Consider the following 24,670-nt stretch of genomic DNA (forward strand, 5'->3'; position numbering starts at 1 on the left):
TTGCTTCATTAGCAGTTCCGCCAAAGATTCGTCCTTTCTCATTCCCGAAAGTTGTCAGCCGTGGAGACAAGGTAACCGTAACCTGCTCCGCTCTCAAAGGAACACCACCCATCTCGTTCTCATGGTCCAAAGACAGTCAAGATTTGTCATCCACGGCCAATATCAGGTTTAAAAGTGACGCTGATTTCTCCATTGCCGTCATCAACCCGACGGACGAATCCAGTTCCGGAAATTATACGTGCATCGTCAAAAATATATACGGATTTGACAGCTATTCGGCCTACTTGGAAGTCGAGGGTGAGTGACTATTTTATTTCGATATTTTACGATTGTGCCCTGTATGTACGCAGCTGTACGAATGACGTAGAAGAACGCCATCTTGCACGCATGTGAATGAATGTTTGGTGATCTACATGGCGTCGTAGAAGGACGTGTAAGCACTCGTTGCTTGAAAACCATTTGCAACACTGACAGGGTAATAACGGTGTCCACGTAACCGGCACTCAGCACAAGCTATGCAACAAGCCTGTCGGAGGAGGACATGTTTCAGCAACTTCCTATGCATGCCGTGCTGCTGACGTTGTCCGTTAGTTATGAAAGCCTTTGACAAAACCACTTGTCATTACAGCTCCGCCATACTTCCACACTACTCACCCAGACACCAATGTTGTGAACGGCGGTACAGTGAAGTTACACTGTCATGTGTTAGGGTCACCCGCACCAAGAATAGAATGGAAGAAAACATCAGGTAACCCTAATTTTCCCACCCGTAGATTCATGCCACCAGGACAGTGTGCTCCGGAACGTCTTGAACAACTAATTGGCACACTTCATTTCTTTCAGACAAGATTACAGATGAACTGCTGCTTACAAACGGAAGAATAACTGTTCAGAGAAATGGCACACTCATTATCCAAGACGTTACACCCGGAGACAGAGGAAAATACACTTGCACGGCGGACAACGGCATAGGATCTGTCGCGCACACATTGTCCTTACATGTTCGTGGTACGAAGTGTCTCATTTTGGACATGCACAACTGACACCTTGGTAAACCAGCGCCCGCACGATTTATAGTTCTAGATTAGCTGTAGACAAGGGAGCAGTGGTCAGTTCGACCGAACCGTTACCACATCAAACGAATATTTCGGCAACAAGTACGATAATACGTGTACTTCTGTTTCTTCTTGACCTGAATGAGTGTTGACTACGACATGCCCATGAGTATGCTTCGAATATGCTATAAGCCCTCACAGCCAAACAATTTTTCTAAATACGCGTTGGACAAGAGATTATAGTCACATACACAACTCACTGTAAGAGGTGCCCGAACCATTGCAAGATATTCAGTAGGGAACCAAGAGAGATCCCATATGACTCGCGTGGGTGATCACGACCTTGTTTTCCGGACTGCCCTGCAGGAACAGCTCCCTTACGTCTTGTAGAGGTCGCAGTGCGAAGACGTCCGTCCATCGTTTTTCCACGTAACTCTACAGTATTCTAGATTATAGAATCCGGATTGATAGTGCTCACACGAACAATACGTGCGGAATACGTCATGAATATGTAAGATATGTATGACCGCGGAAGAGGCAAGCGTGCGGCCAGTTACAGCTCTAAGCAACACGTATAGGGTGGACTTGGGTCGGTCCCTCATTGCGAACCTTCTGCGGATTCGTACACAAGCAACATACCGCCAGAGCTAACCAGGTTCGGTGTTGTGCTGCAAACGACAACTCAACGGCCGTTTACAGCAAAGATAACCTGTTAACAAAATCTGCATTTTGGACACCGTTCAAACAGTACATCTGTAACCGCTACTAGCTTTCACGAACACCATTAATGCTCTATCTTTACGATACGCGGCGCCTCTTGTCCGGCTTTAGGGTTCGAAGACGACTGTCGATTCGCCGCCTACCGCCCAAACTAACAATTAGTTCTGTAAAGACGCCCATCCGAAGCCTACTAAGTTCATTCGTGTAATAACCCTCACGTCCCTCGTTGGTATGATGCCCGGGTTGCAACCATGAAGTGCGTGCCGTCATTCTGTATCAACATCGTCCAAATGGTGCTGCTTCTAGCACCAGGACTCATCCAGAGCTCTAGTGAGTAAGCATTACCTACTTGTTTCCCCGAAAACGTATTATGTGCGATAGCTCGACAAAGTGGTTCTTGTTTGCAATAATGATCATTGTTCCATTCACTAGCAGTTCCACCAAAGATTCGTCCTTTCTCGTTCCCGAAAGTTGTCAGCCGTGGGGAGAAGGTGACCGTAATGTGCTCAGCTACTAAAGGGACGCCACCGGTTTCTTTCTCGTGGTCCAGAGACGGCCAAGATTTGTCATCAACGGCCAATATCAGGCTCAAAAGTGATGCTGACTTCTCCATCGCCGTCATCAACCCGACGGACGAATCCAGTTCTGGAAATTATACGTGCATCGTCAAAAACATATACGGATTTGACAGCTACTCGGCCTACTTGGAAGTCGAGGGTAGGTGACATTTTGCGACTGTGCCCACGAATTCGTTTTGTTACAATGTGGGGGACGAAAACTGTATGAACAACGTAACAGATCGACATCTTACACGCATGCGGATGAATGTTTGTGTATTTACATCGCGTTGTAGAAAGACGCGCAAGTACTCGTTGCTTGAGAACCATTGGCACATTAAGATAGGATAATAATAATGATGTGGAACTTCCTCTGGATGTCGTGATGATGGCGTTCTATGTTAGTTCTAAGAGTTTGTGACAAACCCACTTGTCATTACAGCTCCGCCATATTTCAAAACAACTAATCCAGACACCAATGTTGTCAATGGCGGTACAGTGACGTTACACTGCCATGTGCTAGGGTCACCCGCACCAAGAGCAGAATGGAAGAGAACAACAGGTAACCCCAAATTTCGCGGATTTGTTTACCAGGCATGATAGTGAGCTCCGCAACAACTTCTTTTTCTAACTGGTGCACTGCATTTCTTTCAGACAAGATTACAGATGAACTGCTGCTTACAAGCGGAAGGATCACTGTTCAGAGAAATGGCACGCTCATTATACGAGACATTACACCCGAGGACAGAGGAAAATACACTTGCACGGCGGACAACGGCATTGGATCTGTCGCGCACACGCTGTCCTTACACGTTCGTGGTACGATGTGACTCAATTTGGACATGTACAACTGACACCCTGGTAATCCAGTATACCCCCTCGACACTGACGTGGTATCGCCTCCGATATCGTAGTTCTAGATTCGCTATCGATGAACTAGAGAATATGGCCAGCGAACCGGCTGTCACTCGTAACTAACATTTCGGCTACAAGTACGACAACACGTGCACTTTCGTTTCTTTTTATCCTGTATTACGCGTTGACCAAGAGGTGTCAATGTGCGTGCTTTGGTCCCTCTATTAGGCCTCGCAGCGAAACAAGTTTGTTGAGTATGCGTTGAACAAGAGAATATATAGTGTAACACACAGTTCTCTGTAAGAGATGCACAATCCATGACATGACATTCAGCAAGGAACCAAGAGAGATACAACATGACTCAACAAAATGTGGTGCGATTTGTTTGGCTATTTAGCTGTCTTTGTTTCTTTCGCCTTGTTATCCATGTAGTGTACGGCGTGAGTGACAATAACCTTGCTTTCCGAAGTCTACAGTTCCAACAGTTCGCTCGTGCCTTGTACAGGGCGGGAGCAGATATGTGTATCCACTGTCTTCCCGCGTAGCTCCACATTCTTGGTTCTATAATCTCGACCGATACTCATACGAGCAATAGAAGTTGAGTACGTCATGAATACGTTTGACCGTGGAAGGCGCAGGCCTTTTTACGGGGGACTTGGATCGCAAGAGTAGCACTTTTTGGGTGGACCTGGGTCGGTCACTTGTTGCGAACTTTCGTTGTGGCTTTTATATACTAAAAACAATCCCTCTGCGGAAGAGGTTTCGGGTTGTGCTGCGAACGACACATCAACGGCCGTTCATAGAAAAATAAAGCTTCTGACCAAATATGAATTTCGGACGCCGTTCAAAGAGAATCCCTGTAACCGCTCCTGGCTTTCAAGAACACCTTTAATGCTCTATTCTTACGATACGCGGCGCCTCTTGTCTGGTGTCAGGGTTCGAAGGCAACTGACGGTTCGCCACCTATCGTCCAAACTAATACTTCTGTCAGTAAACACACCGATCCCAAGCCTACTAAGTTCGTTCTTGCAGCAAACTTCACGTCTCTAGCTCGCGTTACGCCAGTGTTGCAACCATGAAGCGTGTGCCACCGTTATACATCAACATGATCCAAGTGATTCTACTCCTTGCCGAACCAGGACTCATGCAAAGCTCTAGTAAGAAAGCATTACCTACTTGTTCCGTCGACAAACGTGCTATCTGCGGTAGCCCTATGAAGTGGTTGTTGTGTGCAATGACGCTTTTTGTTTCCTTCACTAGCGGTTCCGCCAAAGATACGTCCTTTCTCATTCCCGAAAGTTGTCCGCCGTGGAGAAAAGATAACGGTAACATGCTCCGCTACTAAAGGAACGCCACCGGTTTCTTTCTCATGGTCCAAGGACGGTCAGGATTTTTCATCAAACGTCAACATCAGGGTAAAAAGTGACGCAGAGTTCTCCATTGCCATCATCAACCCGACGGACGAGTCCACTACTGGAAATTATACGTGCATCGTCAAAAACAGATACGGATTTGACAGCTATTCGGCCTACTTGGAAGTCGAGGGTGAGTGACTACATCATTTTGACATGATCCTCACGAACTCATTTTTAATGTGAGAGAGGAAAAGGGTACGTATAACGTCACAGTGCGACATCTTAAAAGCATGTGAGATAATGTTTGTTTGGGATATCCATGTAGCGTCCCACAAAGCCGTGTAAAGTACCATTGCTGAAGAACCATTCGCAACATAAGGCAGGATAATACCAATTATTCGGTGCTTTAGTTATGAAGACAGCTACGATGACAAGACGCACTGGTCAGACCGTAGATGAGTCATGCCCACCTGACAGTTATTACACGTGCACGTAAATCTCAGCACACAGCAGAGGTGTTCAACATACCCTCGCGCCCAAGATTGACGTGCAGTCCTTTGCTAGACTTCTGCATGTTGTTGTGGGAGCGTTGTCACTCAACTATTCGTGCCTTTGAACAAACCACTTGTCGTTACAGCTCCGCCATATTTCAAAACGACTCATCCAGACACCAATGTTGTGAATGGCGGTACAGTGACATTGCACTGCCATGCATTAGGGTCACCTGCCCCAAGAATAGAGTGGAAGCGAATAACAGGTAACCCTAAATTTCCCACACGCTAATTTCAACAACCACGACGATGTCTTAAGGAACGTCTTCAGGATCTCACGATGGCATGTTGCATTTCTTTCAGACAAGGTTACAGATGAACTGCTGATCACAGACGGGAGGACCACAGTGCACTCAAACGGCACAATCGTCATTCGAGAAGTTACTCCAGCGGACGGTGGAAAATACACTTGCACAGCTAATAACGGCATCGGATCAGTCGCACACCCGTTGTCGCTTCACGTTCGTGGTACGAAGCGTCTCCAGTGCATGTTCTCTGTTCTACGTCTTGACCAGGTTGCGGTCCATCAGCTCAAAGCACAATGACGACATGGAACAGTAGAAATATACAGTCCCGCTGCGTAATATACCACGATGCCTTTTCGTGAATCAAACATGGCGCTGTGGGACAGACACTGTTGCTAGTTTCGCATTCGCAAAGCCAGCCCTTGCTATGGCCGACGTATTGTACCGTGGTTAGTTCCCACGACGAGGCGCTAGTTGTCCACAGACCCTGCATACTTTTCACAACGTTTCTCGGCCCATTCGCTGTCTTTTATTCACAGTAAACTCATAATTTGTTGTGCCGAGGCTGGCCGCACGCGAAATCGTTCCAGTATGCGTTCCACTATTGCGGATTCACTGCTTTTAAGCATGTACACCTGAATCTGTACGTTCCTGGGTGTTTCCTGCTACTTTCTGCAGGGAATTATGACGTTCTGTACTGCAGTGTTTGTTCTGCTAGCCGTCACTGCTTGTCACTGTAGAGGTGAGTAAATCATCACAAATTGTCGTGGTTTATTCCTGTGGGTTCTAGATAAATTTGACGCATCACTGTGTTTGCAGTCGCCCCAAAGATCCGGGACGTCTTTGTATCTTCGGATGTAGTAGCTGGAGAAAAGGCAACAGCGACATGCATGCTGAAAACAGGAACGCAGCCACTATCGTTTGCTTGGCTCAGAAACGGCAAGGATGCCTCGTCTGAACGTAACGTCAAGGTGAAGTCCACTGAAGATTACTCAGTGCTAGTTATCAACCCGGCTGACGCTAGTTCTTCGGGGAATTACACGTGCATAGCGAAGAACCTGGCTGGCACCGATTCCAAAACGGTCAAAATCGAAGTGGAAGGTTCGTCCAGGTCCACCTCTGCATTGACATAATCTGCATAAGCCCAATTTGAACAGCAGCTGCTTATTTGTTCTCTTGCTTTGCTCTGCAGCTCCTCCTATGTTGGAGAAGGTTCCAACGGACTCTGAAGTAGGAATCGGCGCTACGAAGACATGGCAGTGCTCCGCGCTGGGATCCCCCAGGCCAAAGATATCGTGGAAGAAACAAGCTGGCGAGTATTAATACGTTTCATATGCGTCTTGAAACGGCTTAGCATGTTCTGACTCGTAAGCGAGGCGGAAATTAATTTAAAACGATGCTGCTGTCTACAGCACAAGCATAGCTGGCATAATACTGTAGGAGGAAACCCACTGCGTCCTAGTATGGAAGCACGGGCCTTCGGTGCCCGTTTCTATTGCGTTAGCAGTGGACAGATTTCCTGACGTGCAATAGCTTGGGGAAACAATTGCAGTAGGGCGATTTCATCTCAGATCAGGCAAGCCGGTCCCCTTTGGTCCTCCGATTTCGTTGATTCTTTTTTATGCTAAAGCCACACCTCTATGATGAACAGTGCCACTGGTCCGAAACTTGAGATCGCAGTAGTTGTCGAGAAAAAAATTGACGAGCGTGCCTGGGTGGCGTCGTGCGCTTCACAGAATCTTCCTCGGGTGGTACTTTGAGAGCGTCTCGTCCGCACCACGAACACGCTAGAGGAGCGCCAATTTTTTTGCGCATTCTACAGATGTCGGACTACCACTTAATTTAAAAAAACGGGCATTTCCTCTCACGAACTGTTCGATAAAAAATCGCGAAAACGCTCGTGAGCGCGATTTTACGCACATTTTAAACTTTTATTGCGGAAGAAGTACGCATGGCAGAATTACGAACTATGCACCAAATGAAAGATAATTAATTGCTCTTTCCAACGGCGTATAACACATAAATGTGAGTGTTACTGGAGAATAGGTAGAATAAGACGAACCATGCTGCCTCAGTGAAAGTACACGAAGTTCGTAGGTCAATTCCTCAAAAACCCCACCTTTAATTTTGGCAACAAAAATTGCATGGAATCCTGAATATATTACCTTTCCAATGGTGTAAAATTTGTGTGTTCTAAAAGTTTAGAACCGAAATGCCAGCGCCCATAAGGAGAGCAGGTACAACGCCGTCATGCGGTTCCAATTCTGGCCACCCTCCGGCGTTTGTACTGATCGTCGACGAAGGGAACCTGGCTTTCATCACCTCCTGTGCCTGAGATGGACATTTCGTGCCATATCGTATTTCGACTAGGACAGGGTGCAAAGAACAAACGTTGCTAGTATGTTACGTACATGAGGAGAGCAGGTACAACGCGGCCCGACGGTTCCATGTTCTTCCGTTCTAATCCTTTGTTTTCTGTTGACAGGCGCTTGAGATGTGGTCCGTATTTAACGACCTTGAAGCAGGGCAGCTGGCCTAATATATTGATCCGCATGTACAGGAATAATACAACACTGCAAGCCGGTAGAGTGGTTTATTTGGTGACTGGCTTTGCTATCGCTCACCTTTAGAGAGAATTTACGAAAGACACTAAAACAAGAGTAAAATATAGTTACAGTGCATGAAAGAGCCGTATGTACATTTTAAATACAAAACACAGCTGTGAAAGTGGAATGCGGAAATCGGGAACAAATGTCACCTATGTGTGAGCGGCATTACAAACTGGTCCTGTTGGAAAGCATAGATTTGTATGCACATCACCAGCCAGACGTAGTGTGCTGATCGTTCGGCGAGCTGAAAACAACGCAGCTATGACCAAGGTTCAAACATGTCCTCGGCGGTTCTTGCTAGCTGAACTCCAGATACTGCATGACCTTCAGATGCTTTGTACCACACATGGGATGAACGGATCCCTGTCACTGGCCGAACCAGTTCCCATTCATCCTTTTTCGAATTTCGAAAGGCTGCAACCTGAGCCGACGGAATGTGCAGCAGTTCCGTTGCGTGTTCCTTCTTTTTGAGAGCGCACACAAAATCTTCAGCGGTTTGAATAGCTTCAGCAGGTGGACATCGCAAGTTATGCAAGCTTGCGATATGTTTCAAAGAGCCCCCGACACCATCGCACGCGTTTTTTCCATGGCCACTGGCAGAGAAAATCCATCGCAGCAACAAGTTGTTTTTCCCCATTTCATAGAGCTGGTATCTGTTCTTAAAGTGCGCTGCAGCACCGTCGGACACGTATATCACATGGGAAAACACGGGCAGGATGTCTTCTATAGCCTCGGTTATGTTTTGGAGGGCAAGAAGGGCATGTGCAGTATCGTGAGATAGGTCGTCACTCACTGTGGCAAAACTTTTTGTCGAAGACATGGTCGTTACAACACAGGTGAATAAGGATATTTGATCCGTCTTCCAATAACGCCCTTGGACCTCACTTGAGAAGTTGACTCTCCAGTTTTCTGCGAAATCGAAGTGCATGATGACATGTCTTGGATCCACGAAGGCCTTCTCGTTCCAAATGGCGCTTCTTTGTATGTTGTATATATATTCATGCTTGGTGTACAGAGCAGCACATTTCCTGACCGCCTTCAGGAATATCGATGCCTTTAGCGTTTTCCTAATGAGGTCACCAGATTCCCAGAGAGCCATATCAACGTCGTCGGCACGCTCGATCCTTAGCTTCTGTAGGTTGATCGTTTTGGCCCCTTGACAACTGCGACACTCTTGCAAAAAGCATGTCCTTTGTGGCTCAGGACATACAGACATCGCATTCAGTTGGTCTCTGCTTAGCTGGATGGATGACGCACTGTTTATGGCCGCGATGATCAAATCAAAGTTTGCGCAGTACAAACACACGCACTGTTCCGGACGTGGGTCTGTGCGAACCCACTTAGGCCGAAGTGTGTAGAACTTCGTCAGTCCTATATTGATGTCCGGATGAGCACTCTTGAGCAGGCTAAACGTTTCCCGTATAGAACGAGTCATAAAGCGCTTTGCAACAGCGACTCTCTTCCCGTCTCTGGTGACATGAATTACGTCTTTTTTGTTGGGACTTTGGACAGAACAGTCCTTTTCGTCTTCAAGATAGTACCGGAGTGCAACCTGTACGTCGTTTTCGCTGACAGGATGCCCACCATACTTGTCCGGCATCGCCCACACGCCCTGCTTCCCTTTCAGGCTTTTTGATTTTTCTATCACATATTTCGTTGCATCCGGGATCAGTCCTACTATTTCTTTTTTCGTCATGTTTTCAGGAAGAAGCGTAAGAATCTGGCATCTTCCTTGATTAGTGGTGCACTTCTGATAAGCGGTCCTGATGTTGCGCAAAAGGCTAGAACATCTTGTGCAGTCTTTTCCGGAGGTGGTCGGTTCGTCTATGTCATATGCATCACTTATTCTGCGGCTTATTGACCTGCTCAATGCGTCGCCAACTTCTCTCCGTTTTCGTGACGCATACGACGGCATTTGTTTCCTTTTGAGAGACGCCGGCTGCCGCAGCGGAGTTACGTCGATATTTGCCGTCGAAATACTCTTATTAATTTCTTCAATAATGTCCTCACTCTGAACATAGTCTGTGTCAGATAGAGCAACGGGCGAGGACTGCGATAGACCACTAATTGCTGAACGAAAGTACGCAACACAATTCTTACATAGTTGGTCCTCACCGCAGACTTCATCACGTCGCTCAGGGTCGAGAAGCGCCTTCAGCGCATCGATGTCAAGGCTTGACACAGTTGTGAATCCACTCTGGCGAAGAATCCTTTTCTGATGTCGACGTGCATAATCGGCACAAAACACACGTTCCTCACTATAAATGTTCCGAGCCATGGAGACGACTTCCAACGCTGACGAACCAAAAGTTATTCAGACACCTCACTCAACCGCTGCATCGTCGACGGCAGGTCCGTGCATTATTGGCCACACACGGCGACCAAACGAACCTGTCCACACCGCAGCAAGGTCATTTTTGTTAGGAAGTCTGGCGTCTGGTGTCCCCAGTGCGGGTTTGCTTATTACTTATAATCCGTATGTACATCCGGCAAAGGCGATGGGACGCGGGCACAAAGTTTGGGTGAAAGAGAATATAGCCTCCGCGTCACGCAACCTGATGCCAATGTTTCTTCTTTGCAGCCTGTCCGTTGTCGAAATACGATATGGCACGAAATCTCCATCACAGCACAACAGGTGATGAACTGCAGTGTAGCATAGATACGTGGAAGTCAGGTTCCCTTCGTCGACGATCAGTACAAACGCCGGAGTATAGCCGGAGTTGGAACCGCATGATCGCGTTGTACCTGCTCTCCTCATGCGCGCTGGCATTTCGGTTCTAAACTTTTAGAACACACAAATTTTACACCATTGGAAAGGTAATATAATCAGGATTCCATGCAATTTTTTTAACCAAAATTAAAAGTGGGGTTTTTGAGGAATTCACCTACGAACTTCGCGTATTTTCACGGAGGCAGCATGGTTCGTCTTATTCTACCTATTCTCCAGTAACACTCACATTTATGTGTAATACGTCGTTGGAAAGAGCAATTAATTATCTTTCATTTGGTGCATAGTTCGTAATTCTGCCATGCGTACTTCTTCCGCAATAAAAGTTTAAAATGTGCGTAAAATCGCGCTCACGAGCGTTTTCGCGATTTTTTATCGAACAGTTCGTGAGAGGAAATGCCCGTTTTTTTAAATTAAGTGGTAGTCCGACATCTGTAGAATGCGCAAAAAAATTGGCGCTCCTCTAGCGTGTTCGTGGTGCGGACGAGACGCTCTCAAAGTACCACCCGAGGAAGATTCTGTGAAGCGCACGACGCCACCCAGGCACGCTCGTCAATTTTTTTCTCGGCAACTACTGCGTTCTCAAGTTTCGGACCAGTGGCACTGTTCATCATAGAGGTGTGGCTTTAGCATAAAAAAGAATCAACGAAATCGGAGGACCAAAGGGGACCGGCTTGCCTGATCTGAGATGAAATCGCCCAGTAGCAAAGCTTGGATAGTGATGTAAGGCAGCAACTGCAACGCGGACGAATGAATTTGACACAACACGCTTGCTCACTGACCGCTATGCAACATGTACGAACTACACTTTGTGTCCACTTTAGTTCAAAACATACAACATAGGGTTTCTGTTACAGGACGCCAGGGGTGGAGCCTGCTGGACGATCATGCACGTATTGTGATCGACGGTGAATCTATTACCTTGTCTGACATCGAAGCGACAGATGCCGGCACTTACAGCTGCGAAGCCACGAATGGTGTGGGAGAACCTGCGGTGGCTACGTTTAGACTCGTCGTACACGGTAACACTGTCATTCCACCAATAACTGTGAGCATATTCCTCCGTAAACGTTCTGCTACATCATCAGCGTAGACGGAAGGCGGCCAGTGTGAATGCGATTTTCTGACGCAGCAGCGACGTCAACTGGTGCCGCATTTGGAGTTCATACTTACGAAACGAACGCCACCAACGCATTGAACTTCACAAAGATAACGTGCCAATACAGCCTTCTGTTTAATTTACGACTCGCATAACACGATACGATAATGTCGTCGGCGATGGAGCTCTCACTTTGTTTCGAGCTCCCTGTCACTCGAGTTGCGTTTGTGTGGCTGCGGCGTTATTTTTTACACCGTAACTTACAAAATCACATGCTCTACATCATACAGTTCCTTACGAAACAGAATGCAAACCGCGAACGTCTGAGGGTACCACCTTCATCGCGTATGATTGGTTTCGGATAGAATAGAAGCGAAACGCTTCACAAACACCTCGAAAAGACATGTCGTGGGAAAAGAGCGTTTATGTTCCCAGCTCATTAGCGAGTCCGAGTCTACTTTATCGGAAGACAAACAATCTCCGGAAGTTCGACAACTGTCTATTATTCGCGGAACTTTATCGCAGTCTGGGAACCCTGCTATTTCTCCCACAATGCATTTCACGTACGCTATACTGCTGACTGTTATCGACATGTGGCGCCTCAAGTCCAGTCCAACAGTGTTCCTTGGCCGAAACCTCTGCACGCTCCGCTAGCGAGGCTATACGACTGACAAGTCCCGTTAGGCGACTGTGGGGTTTTCGTAGCGGTGCTTGCGACCCTTTCTTATGGGATCTACGTCCAGACTACGCTGGATCGCAATTTCTACACTTTTTGCGTTCATCGTTACAAGCAACGTTGATGGAAGCCAACCCTCTTCCAAAGGTAAGTCTGCTGTTTCGTTGTGACCGATGGGTTAGTGCTCAGTGCTACAAGTGAGGATGAGAAGGGGAAGTGGGAACAGGAAAATTGTGCGGAGATATGCTCATGAGCACTGCTGCAACGATCTCCAACATCCTTAAACGCCGCAAACGCAAAAGCTGCCTGTAACACCAACAGTAGTAATTCAGTGAACATGCTGCTGAGCAAAGCAAATGCAGTGTCTTCAAAGATTTCCTTATTCTGTTTCAGATGCCCCCGCTGTCCTTCCATTCAGCTTTCCCAGCGACCTATCTGAAGGTGCGCTTGTGCATGTCTTCTGTTCCATCGGCAAAGGGTCTTTGCCTATATATTTCACCTGGTTCAAAGATGGAAAGCCGATAACGAACACCGGAGTGAAGGTGACTACCACGGAAAAGTTTTCGGCTCTCGAAATTGTCAAGGTGACGCCAGCCGACGTTGGGAACTACACATGTTTCGCGAAGAATCTCCAGGGTTCAGACAGCTATTCCAGTATGCTGGAAGTACGAGGTACGTGAAAACGTTTTTTCCAGGACTCCGACGACGTGCCAACCTGACGTAATCTTTCACATTACGATAGAATCCATACAATACAATTCACATTACATTACGCCCTTCAGCACCTCCGCGGTGGCTCTCCGCCCCTACAAGTGCATCTGCCTTGGTTGGTGATGGTGTCACACTTGCATGTCCCGTCGCGGGATATCCGGCTCCCAAGATCACGTGGCACAAGGAAACAGGTACCAGACGCCCTAGCTATCCCTACAACCGAACGTGACCCAGTATAAGATGCAGAAAATGTTTGTATAAAGCGCTCCAATGTTCTTTGACGCCCCTTTTTCCAGAAAATGGCAATATCGCCCCGCTAGCCAGCACCGATGCGATCAACTTACTTGCAAATGGGACTTTACTGTTTCGAAAAACTACGTACGCAGATAAAGGGACGTATGTATGCGAAGCCACCAATGGCGTGGGAGGACCACTTCAGAACCACATCAAACTCACTTTACGAGGTAAGGGACGCGAGCACTTCGGCAAAGCTCGTTGGCATGGGGCGTCAACTCGGTAAGTGCAGCACATGCGACAGCGAATGTTGCTCTCAAAGGAAAATAAATCTTCCTATGTTACCTGTCTTGGTTCCGCTCACTCAGCCAGCCGTGCGTGTCATTCTTACGCGGCCACGAAAGAAAGTATTCTCACGGCGTCAATTAGTAGAGTGCTGTCTCTTGCCGTGAAAAAAGGGGAGTCTTCCTCACACGTCAAGCCATTTGCTTTTCTTTCCTCGCCTTTTGTGTTATTGCGGTGATGTTGGACGCACACTAGGTAGCCTCTAACTGTAAAAAAAAAGTCTGGAATTTGTTGACGGTGCTAAATTTACGGTGTCAATGATCTGCTAGATTTCAGTTTCAGCTCGTGTCACTGTGCAAAACCACACGCACAAATGTTGGCTACGTGTCTCACCCGTACAGCGACAAATGGAAGACTAAAAGAGATATAGCAGTGAGTTGTCCAAAGTATTTGTGCTCAGGGTACTGCGAACAAGATAAGAAAGCACAAAAACAACACATCTCCGAAACAAACGTTCCACAGCGGCCGTCGACAAACCAAGTATCGGGGATTGTACACCTACAATGTTCTTGGAGCTACACATCGCAGACGTACTTAAACTGCGAATGTAATAAAAACTTACACTGTAGCAGTGACGCTGTTAGAGTATTAACATAATTTAACAGTGTTTGCAAATTGCAGCGAGCTGTGCGGCACAGAACGGGGAAAACCAACATTACACTTGGCGCTCATCACTTGAACAGCTACACCTGCTCCTGGTGACTGATGACTTTTACTGTGAAGCGCCAATCGCGAACGCAACAATTATATGACGTTCACAGATTGTAGCATCTTCTCCCGCTCCGGTGGCTGATGAGTTGTGCTGTAAGGCGTCAATGTATAACACATCGTTCTATGTCACGCAGTACCCGCTCGATTCGAGGAAAAGAACACTGTGGTCACGGCACGCCGATCAGAAGTCACCAGGATGAAATGTCAGGCGAATGGCGACCAGCCACTTTCCATCACCTGGTCCAAGGGGAACGTTCGGTTGGACAAACGCACCAGTGCGAGGTAAGAACAGCCAGTGAGAATAAGGACGGTATAGACAACTAGGTAGCACCGGGTGACATGCTGGCTGATGAGAAAATTCAAATTATTCACGAAAAAGTAAATGGGTATAGGTGCCAGGATTCGGAACTGACTTATTTGACTGGTCAGGGATGCCGCCAACCGCACCATATCGGCGTGGCTTGCTCCACTGAGTTGTCGAACCTCAAGCAGTTCGGGACGGCAAGCCATTCACACGCTTCCCGTACTTTGTGGCATGTTTTCCTATGCATTCTCTCTATGTATTGATGATGCTTGTAGATGTTCCTCTAACTTGAAGGCAGAGTGCGCGCATGGAAACTTGAAGCAGTCAAAAAATAAAGACAACGACGCTAATTCTAGGTATGAAGTCTTCGAGACGATGACGTCAGACGGCCTGATATCGGAACTGGTCGTCCGGGATACAGAGCGCAGCGACGGAGCGCTCTACACCTGCCACACCGAGAACAAGTACGGCAAGGACGACCGCAAAGTCAAGCTCATCGTTCAAGGTAACCTCTCCGTGACTCACGTCTTACGCAAGTCGCCCTCCCTCTTGAAACGATGAATTTCCTTACACACACGCGATAGAAACGGTTGATGTCATCTACTTATTTCGTATCGCACAACGTGTTTCACTTTAACTGCGATAAAGCCACGAATGCTTCTCAAACAGTACGTACTGGACTCAGCTTCATCCAGAAAAGAACAAGCTGGCATTATGGAAATGGCATTATGGTCGATACAGTAGTGGCCATATATAAAGGAGTACTGGGTATTCCAGACAGTGCCAACCATTATCAAAGCCTAAGCATAGAAATCACTATAAGAACATTTTGTGGCACATAGGCCGAGAATAACAGCGAGAGAATGACAGTGGTTCCAAGATATACAGTAAGAGATAAGAGTACAGTGTAGAGATAACCTAGTTCTCACTCCGTTCGAACAGAGGTACCTGGTCCACCACAAGATGTTCGGATCAGGGACGTATGGAGCCGCTCTGCAAGCGTCACCTGGAGCCCGTCTTACAGCGGCAACAGTCCCATATCGAAGTACGTCGTTCAGTACTGGAGGGACCATGGTATGTAGCACACAACAATAATTGCCTCGGCGAACTTGATTGTTCTCTGTTATTCACACTGCACTTCAACGTTCTTGTTTGCACCGATTATACCCACACACAGGCACGGCGCACCGCCTAGAAGAATTGGAAGTCACGGGTTCCATGAACTCTGCCATGATACGAGAACTGTTGCCCGGGACAGCGTACGTGCTCAACATGGTGGCAGAGAACGCCATAGGACGTGGAGAACCCTCCAGAACTGTTGTCTTTCACACAGGCGAAGAAGGTATAGTGACCTTCAGCGCATTGGCTGATCCCGTTTGATTGAAAACATGTAGATCCTTCAAAAACAACGACCAATGTCACCTCGCTCTGAACTATCGCTCAAAGACAGCGATTAACTCCAGTTCTTCGTCGCTGCTTGACAGCAGGGCAGACTGTACCACACACACACAGCCTTTCGTAGACCTGTAAGGACCTGCAACTATTTGCAGGCATTTTGGAGCTCTCGTCTTCCAAACCTGAACATTTCACTTCATTGTATCTTTCACTAGTCAAACTTCATACTTCTGTGTTTGCTGCTACGCATCGCGTAGCTTCTTGCTGCTCGCTCATATGCGTAAGCAGAGTATCTGATATTTAAATTTGTGTCTATTTTTGTTGATAAAGATTTTAGTGGAATTTTTGTTGATATTGGCAAGCCTGCATTTAACTTCTCCATCATGGGGCTTTGTTCAGAATAGCTTTCAGACAGATCCTTCATAAGTTCGTATACATTCATAACCTTTTCGTGCTTCTCCTTCAGTCTTTTTTTTTTTTTTTTCCTGATACCCCTAGATGCTCACTTCTGGCCCAGTATCACTGTACAGTATATTACTTTTCATATTCCTCTTCTTGATCTGAAACGTCATAATATGGCCGAGTGGCCTGACCTAGTCGAGGCACAGTTAATAGTAAAATGCGCGTTTCCTTCGTGTCCTCCTACCATGACTTGTCCTCGTGAATTTCATGCAACAATGAAACCGCAAAATTAGCTGCAACGACTTCAAATTAGGTCGTGTGGTGTCCGTTTGAAGGGAAGGGTGAAATCAGGTCAAATCGACCTATGAGTCGGCCCATTTTATAAATATATATCATCACGTATTTCTCTCGAATGCCGCACACCTTGTTACACCAGCCTCCAACGGGGTTTTGCAGACATCCATCTTTTGTCTTGCCTTGCTTGAAAGAACCCTGGATCTTATTTGCATACCTTCAGTATCACAGTAAATATATCCCTATTTCTTTGTGTACTGCCTTTATCGATCGAAGCGTCAAATTTCCATACCATGAGATTTTGTTTCTGCAATGCGTTCACGTCTTGCTTTCGTATCTCACTCGTGAACGCACCAGGTTGTACCGCTCTTGCGCAACATTCCTCAGTCTGTTGACACACTTTCACCTATCGCGAGTCCATGACATAACGGATGATTCACGTCATCCTCCTTGTGAGCTTGCTAGAGCACGCGCGCCTTGAGGTATCCACGATCATCTCCCGTTCTGGTCACAATACTTCTACATCCTTCCAGTCGTTTTCTTCTGCGCGCATCATGTCCTTTTTTCTTTAGGCCAGCTGTCTCGTGCAAGCAATTTGGCTCATTACCACCAGCGTTGAGATTGCGCTTTGCTCTGTCGCGCTTGCTCCTCTCGTAACTTTGCTCGTACCTATCATAATTGCGATTTCTTCACATGATCGTATCCCTTCCTCACAGTGTGGCTTGCAATGGCTACAGTGTGGCTGTCGAATGTGTGCTGCCATACCGTAGGCTGCCACACTTCCACCCGCGAAGATATGTGGGACGCACTCTGCCTGGCTCCGCGTCAAGTCACCCTATGACTTTGCTTAGGAAACACTACAATGTGTACATTGTATCGACATGGTTCTCCACGTGAGACACGATGAGTGTTGCCAAGGCACGTCTAGGCGGAATTCTTTGCATACAATAATGTCACGATGCGAGCTTGGGGTCACGTAGTACATAGGGCGTGTTAAAGGTAGAAACGCACATTTCTCAAGACAATCAGTTTTCATTCACAACTTGGCTCTCCCAATTTTTTCATACGGTGACACTCGTGCGTAATGGTCTCTTTCAGAACCAGAAGCGGCCCCTGTAGACATCATCGTCGAAATGAAAGGACCGTCTACTGCGTTTGTCTCGTGGAAGGTTTGTTCTTTCGATCCCTCTAGTCTCCAATGACGGTACGAATTCGGCGACAACATGATTCCTTACTTCGTAGGCACCTCCGCGGGAACATTGGAACGGCAACCTGCAGGGCTACTACATAGGTTACCGTCCCCGAGATTCGGAACTTCCATTCTCCTACCGCCGTGTGGAAGCGTCCAATAACGTCAGCCACGAGCACCTTCTTAGTGGGCTCCAGAGGGGCACTGAATATGCTTTCATCATCAAGGCCTACAACAGCGCAGGATCCGGACCAGCCTCGCAGGAGAAGATTGTAAAAACGATGGATGGCGGTAAGAATCGAGTTCAGGGCAAGATCATTAACTGTCTTCAACAACCAACATCATTCGCAACCACTGCTAGGTGGCTTACTGGAGCCATCGTTTCAACGGCACCACAGGGGCATTACCGTGCAGCGCACGATGGTCTTAACTCGCACGATGGTGAGAATGAGGAGGCCAATCAAACAGGACTCGTTCAACAAGGTAGAGATTCGGGCTAGTTGGTACATACTGCTAGTGAAGCGCCAAGGAACGGGGACCGAGGAGAGAAGACAACACAGGACTCGTTCCCCTGCTACATCAAGGCCGAGAAACATTTACATACTTTTACGAGTGTGAATGTTTCTGAATCGTTATTGTAGCTTTCCGCATGTGTCTTACACTTTCAAACACGTTACGCAAAGTTCGGCACTATAAGTGCAACGGCATCTGATACTTGTAAAGACAAACAATGCCGTGCGACAAGCAAAATCACGCGATGACCACACGACAAAAGTATAGAGGGCACGATGGTGGTGGTGGTGGTGGTGGTAGCGGTGGAACTGCTTGCCGTACTCTGCCACGCTCAGGCGAGCAACGTCGCGACTATCGAAGGCGGGGATCGTGCGTCCTGGGCCGACTTCACAGGGAACTGTGCCGACATTTGTCTTGAAGCGTCTGAGCAGAACCCAGGAAAAACACCCAGACAGCACAGTCGGCGTCCGGATTCGAACCCGGGTCACCTCTGAGTCTCGGCGTGGAATGCCATCATAAGGGCACGATAAAAATGAGCTGACTGGTGCTGCCCGATACGGGTTACAGCGCGAACTGTATAGTGCTTCACTCTTTCGGCACGTGTCCAAAATAAGTACCCACGCAAGTAGGCTCTCCCGCGGAGAAGGACGCGCGTGCTACGTCTGTCTGAAGACAATGTGACGTCAATAGGGCGGTCCGTCTCCCCGGCATCAAGATGCTGCTTCCTACAGCCAGCCCTGCAGCAACGTCACGAAACGTCACGCGAGCCGACCGCACCCTCTCGTAATATGCTCCTCCCCCGGCGCTCGGCCGTGCTGCCGATGCCCACAGGAAAATACTGAAAACTCGGAAAATACGTCGCTTTTGAACGAAGGGGATTGACGGAGAGTTGTTCATTGCCTATTGCCCACGTCCAGCACGTTTTTTTCAATTTCGTTAGGGAGCGAATTATCCCTTTAAGGACGTGTAAAATAGGGAGCAAATGTTAAGAGGGTAGTCTACTCACGTTGTGGAATTTGCAGATGTTCCCGAGGCTCCGAAGTTGTTTGTGACAGCAGTGACGGCAGACACCATGTCGTTAAGATGGGTCATGCAGTCCAGCAGCGACGTCACAGGTAAGCACCACCTGAACACACAAGTTAAAACATTTTTCTTTCTCATAAGGCATTCTCAACGCACTCTCATTATTTTCTTTCACAGCATTCTTTCTTGTAAAAGACGAAAAGAACATTGCAAAACAACAACATCTTTATTTAGTGATTATGATTGGGGAGTTTCATCGCTGGGGACGATGCTCTACGCCGTTACTGGTGGTAATGTGATGAAATGTCTCACAGTCGCCCCAGAGTGAGGACCGGAGTCCTACGTTGCAAGTCGTCGTCCAGACTGGCGTTTATCTGTCACTACATTCTTCGTCAGTGTTACGATTATACTTGATAAGAGTATGTGTAAAGACATAATACAAAAGATGTAAGAATGTCTTCTTGACTTAAGCTGAATGTAAGAATGTAATGTGCGTGTTCGACGTTTTGCAGGATACAATATCCACTACCGTCAAGAAGGAGGGACGTGGCTAGAGCTTCCCATCGTCAAGACCGCCAACAACACGTACACGGTCACCAGCCTTCACAGTGGCTCAATATATCAAGTGTATGTGACGGCCTCCAATGTGCTGGGGCGCGGTGACCCGAGCCCCATACTCATGGTGCAGACAGAAAGAATAGGTATGCTCAAATTCCCGAAATGTTTGACTGGGATTCCTCAGTTGTGACAAGGCGCGCCTTGTGCCAGTTTGGCTTCACACTAAACCCTATGTTGTGGTCCTCAACCTATGCAGCTGCAGCCGGCGAGACGTCTGCTGTTGAGCAGGCTAATGCCGAAGAAAGAGTTCCGCTGTACTTCGACATGGCGCTAATGATACCAGCAGGCGCAATATTCTTGGCTGTGCTCGTCATCTTGGTCAGCACTTGTATTTGCGTCAAGAAACTCAAGCAGACATCAAGACCTGTGCCTGGTATGTCACCTTATTGTCCTGTGTCAGAATATTCGACATGGCCTTGCCCCGCGGAGACAGCCGACGCTCAGCTAAGCAAAGATTCCAGGTTGCCAAGGGACACTGACAGGATAATATATTATGGCTAAGTTTGGTTCGTGATTGTGGCGGCAAGGTACCCTTCCCACGTGACCCTACAGTGTGAGAGTCTGTCAGTATAGGTGCAACGTAGCTGAATTATCTTCAAGAAACACAAGCAAGTCCAAACGAATCGACAGTTATCATCAAAGGACAGCTATTGTGGGGGTACGAGCGAGTTGAAATGACAGTCATACCTGCAAGGCGAGAGGATAGTAGCACCCAGATATGCGCAATAGTAGTGCGCTGTCAGCAGCAATTAACGATACGGACTACTTTCCATACCAACTTGCATATGCTGCTAGTAAGAATCATTGAAACTGAGAACAACAGTCTCCCTAGCGCTAGCGAGAACAAATTTATGTAGAGAGCTGCCTCGTAGTAGTACACAATGGTCAGAATATGTCTGTGTAGCTCACATGATGTGCTTTCATATGCAGAGATTCTTCGCTACGATTCATCCGCGCTCAACACGGGAACTATGATGTCCCAGCGGTACGTGGAAATGGAAAAGATGTCGGACCAGGACGTCGCCTTCCCGACGTCATACAACACCAGCACTCTGCGGAATGGCACAGAGCACCGAGACACCAAGGACAGGCAAGAGATGAAGACATACGTGCCAAAGGCAAGTTCGCTTAGCACAGTAACCTTTGAGGCGGCTCCAAAACATTGGACATTATGCGCACATGTAGAATGCTTGTAGCACTGGCACTCCAGCATACATGAGAGCGTGCAGATGTGAACACACAGCACACACAATTGTGTCTTGCCTTGCTGACGTCACCAAACACCTGACGTACATATTTCATTTCCTTGTGTTGCAAGGCGCGGCGCACTGTACAAGGTACACAGCAGGGCAGAGTACAGGGCGTTATGTCGTCAGTACTCGGGGTGCATCCTAGACAGCTGCCACAATGTTGAGAATAAGGACTAACTTTGTTTTCAGAACCCCATGAAGGACCGGCCACTCCCTCAGCCGGAGAACTCGCCATTACGACACGACGACCACTACTACGACAGCGCGCAGTGATCCCGCCGTCGGTTCGTGGCCACAAGCGACTGTCGACATGCAGTGCTCGGACGCTCACTGTGTACCAAGGACCGTTGACATCGACACGAACCTTTCACCGTCTGACACAGATTATCACGGCAGACACAAATGCAAGCAACGTTCCAGTGACCGTATGTGTATCTCCCAGGTTGGAGTGGAAGCATTGTGCGTGTTTCATGTTTCAAGTTGCAGAGAAGCCACCTCGGCGATGTCACGGCACATGACGTCTGACATTGTGCGGCATGGGTTCGTGGTGAACATGTGACATATGGTTCATGCAGGTGGGAAAGTGGTCAGTGAAAGGCAGAATAGTGACGCATTATCAAGCACGTTCGTCATTCAGCGCAACACGCAGTATGATACGGAAGACGGTGCGACCGTTGAATGCTCAACGCGGATATTGTCGAACGTGACGAGAAGAAAATACTCCGTTACCCTGTCACAATGCAGACTGAACACTGGAGAAACGAATGTAATTATCATTACACGAATCGTGATGGGCAGGTCGGATCGGATCGGTTGAGATCGGACGATAACACGAGGCCCCATTCATTGCACCCCTCCATGTTACAAGACCAGTAGTGTGGAACACATGTTTTCTTTTATGCAATAGAATTTCGCTATAAACGCTGATTCATTCGGCCGTTCCCCACCGAACCCAGCTTGCTTCACTACAACGCAAATGCGTTCCAGTCATACGCTCTTGCCATTGCAAAAACTGGTCACAAGCCCGTCCGTGATCCTTCAGTACGTTACTAGCATAGTGATTTATTCGTGAGCGTTGCGGTAAAGCTACTGAGAATGTTCGAAACGCAGTCAAAAAATGCGTCACCGTGACGTGCAGGGTAGAGGTCACTCAGATCTGGTGTTCAGTGTAATACTATTCCTATCGCGATCTATGATTCGTGATTTCTTTTCTCTTTTTCGCGAGTGTTTCATAACTTTTGCTCAACTATGTGAGAAAAAAAAAAGGTCCACATGTACTGGTGTAGTGTGCCCACGACGTCGAGGCTACACAGTAGTGTTTCTTCATCAAAGACATTCATCGATGCACCGTGCTTATAAGAGCAGGTCTCGCAGCAGTTATTATGCAGTGTGAGAAACCCAGTTATGCATTTGGTAAAACTCTACGAAAATTAATAAAGACGATTCTGAGCAATGCTTCTGTGACTTGCTTGCGCGTCCCAGAAGCTTTCCAGTTTTCCTTTTTTAAGATTCGAATATTCACAGAAAGAGGGTTTTTGTACTGTGGCATAATTTCTACTGGGCTCACATCCCCCATTCCTTTGAACACGGATTGTACTTGGAATGTCCGCAACCTAGCCGCAGACAAACGTTCCAATCTACATCTGCAATGCCTTCGGCAGGATCCACATCCGCACTATCACCTAGATCCTACACAGGCCATAGCCTTGTCTACCTCTTAAATTAACAGCACCATACCGCCCTCGAGCACTTGACGACCTGTCCCGCTGCCACTTAACTTCTTTGGCTCTCGTGCAGCCATTGTTCCAGGCATGAGCTGTTCTGTAGTCGAGATGATATATAGTGCACATTCGCGTCTCCCTTGCATTTGTTTTTGCCTCGCAACGTTCCGAACATCCAGACAACCCACCGAGTCCGCCATTTTCGTACCTATACCTGCTTCGCTTACCCTTGTCGTTACCAGCCACAGAGTATCTACGACACTCGACGTCGCTCGGAAAGAAGCCTCTGCGACTTCAATAGACGACATCAGAAAATCCCAGTGCTCTTTGCGCTCGCATTGCATCCTGGGCGCTTGCTGAACGGGGGAACGAAGAATAATCCTTCACATTTCGCTTTCTCTGACCTTGACACGTCGTGGACAATGGACCGGAAGGCGAGAAATCGAAACAGTTTGGAGGCCACCCATTCCTTTCGTATTAGTAAACTCCTACAATTCAAAGGGGCGCTAAGCACTCTGGGATTTTCTGAACTCGTCTATTGAGTATCTACCGAACTATAGGTATCTGACATAAGGACCATAGATTTCGACCATTCCGGGCATTCGATAGTGACAGCCGAAGGTAGCAGCCTCTCGTGCTGCTCTTGCGAACTCGTCAACTTTAATAAGACTGGTTGAAAACGAACGTACTTTGGTATAGTATTTCTGCGTGCACAGCGCGCAGGGCAGCGTAGCCTCTGCTTCAGCGTGTGTACGTTGTGTTCAGCGCATCCGAACCACAATCCAATACGCTATGGCAAGTTTGGAGGAATCTCGTGATCAAGTGTCTGTCCACTCACAAGACAGCAATAAGGGGATGTTCGTAGACCGGCATAGGTCCACAGAAGAAACCACTTGCGGCTGACCTTGAAATCTTCCACCCTTATTTGGGAGACGGACCAATGAGGTCGCTCCTAGGGCATTAGAGGAAAGAGGGAACCTGGGGAACTGCGCTGACCTACTTGCGTAGCGTATAACTTGCGCATCACACTAAGCGGTAGTCCTATTGTCATCTCCGATTCCGCTATACGCAAACCAAGCAACGTAAGGGATTTATTTTCAATCATTCGAGAAAGGGAAATGCCAGAGAGTGGGGGAGAAATGCCCGGGAGGTGTGCGAGTGCGCGGAAATTGTGCACGCCTATCTTTTTTCCCAATGTGTGTTTACGAGCGTTCTGCGTGCCATGAGGGAGTATGCTTCTAGGCCCTGGTTTTTAAAACTGCTCATGACAATGTGGTGGAACGTAAGAATGGACGACTCCGTAGAGCTAGGCACGAGGTGCCTCCCGTCTAACAATGCGGCCGCTGTGAAAGATATGGACGTTGAAGCCCATGCACTATTGGGCGGGATATTGGCAGCACTGGTCTAACATTGCTCCAGTATTGGCGATATGACATTGTGATGGTTTGATGTTTATTGGCACAGAGGCATCTAGTCCCCTAGAGTCCCCATATTTTGCTGCTTTGGAAGA

At 47.6% G+C, this 24,670-nt stretch overlaps 2 protein-coding genes and 1 long non-coding RNA gene across 9 annotated transcripts in view; 2 read left to right on the forward strand and 1 right to left on the reverse strand.

Annotated features, from left to right (window-relative positions):
• LOC135400764 (cell adhesion molecule Dscam1-like) overlaps positions 1-22,894 on the forward strand; it is a 41,476-nt gene extending 18,582 nt beyond the window's left edge. For 4 of the 7 annotated variants that reach the window (XM_064632664.1, XM_064632668.1, XM_064632667.1 and 1 more), the window contains 11 exons: positions 14,586-14,733; positions 15,112-15,260; positions 15,698-15,829; positions 15,933-16,097; positions 17,945-18,015; positions 18,089-18,326; positions 19,571-19,663; positions 20,084-20,272; positions 20,386-20,562; positions 21,120-21,307; positions 21,629-22,894. In XM_064632664.1, the coding sequence (XP_064488734.1) occupies positions 14,586-14,733; positions 15,112-15,260; positions 15,698-15,829; positions 15,933-16,097; positions 17,945-18,015; positions 18,089-18,326; positions 19,571-19,663; positions 20,084-20,272; positions 20,386-20,562; positions 21,120-21,307; positions 21,629-21,712 (1,634 nt within the window). In that variant the 3' untranslated portion in view covers positions 21,713-22,894. The other 3 variants (XM_064632665.1, XM_064632666.1, XM_064632670.1) reach the window with 3 other exon arrangements.
• Positions 1-24,670, reverse strand: part of LOC135400771 (uncharacterized) — a 155,038-nt gene that overhangs the window by 102,417 nt on the left and 27,951 nt on the right. The window contains exon 2 of the long non-coding RNA XR_010424642.1: positions 19,555-19,674. This is a non-coding gene — a long non-coding RNA (uncharacterized LOC135400771). The remainder of the gene's footprint in view (positions 1-19,554; positions 19,675-24,670) is intronic.
• Positions 2,133-3,162, forward strand: LOC135399722 (myopalladin-like). The gene is made up of 3 exons (XM_064631462.1): positions 2,133-2,492; positions 2,775-2,894; positions 2,987-3,162. Exons 1-3 carry the CDS (start codon positions 2,276-2,278, stop codon positions 3,160-3,162), a joined length of 513 nt encoding a protein of 170 aa, XP_064487532.1. The 5' UTR covers positions 2,133-2,275.

This window comes from Ornithodoros turicata, chromosome 7, assembly GCF_037126465.1.
Source record: "Ornithodoros turicata isolate Travis chromosome 7, ASM3712646v1, whole genome shotgun sequence".
Lineage (NCBI taxonomy): Eukaryota > Metazoa > Arthropoda > Arachnida > Ixodida > Argasidae > Ornithodoros > Ornithodoros turicata.

Excerpts from the sequence above, each read along its gene's own strand:
- LOC135399722 (XM_064631462.1), top strand. The coding sequence starts at position 2,276 with ATGTGCTCAGCTACTAAAGGGACGCCACCGGTTTCTTTCTCGTGGTCC. Across the intron at positions 2,493-2,774 it reads GGCCTACTTGGAAGTCGAGG|CTCCGCCATATTTCAAAACA; the intron begins GTAGGTGACATT and ends TTGTCATTACAG. Across the intron at positions 2,895-2,986 it reads AGAATGGAAGAGAACAACAG|ACAAGATTACAGATGAACTG; the intron begins GTAACCCCAAAT and ends CATTTCTTTCAG.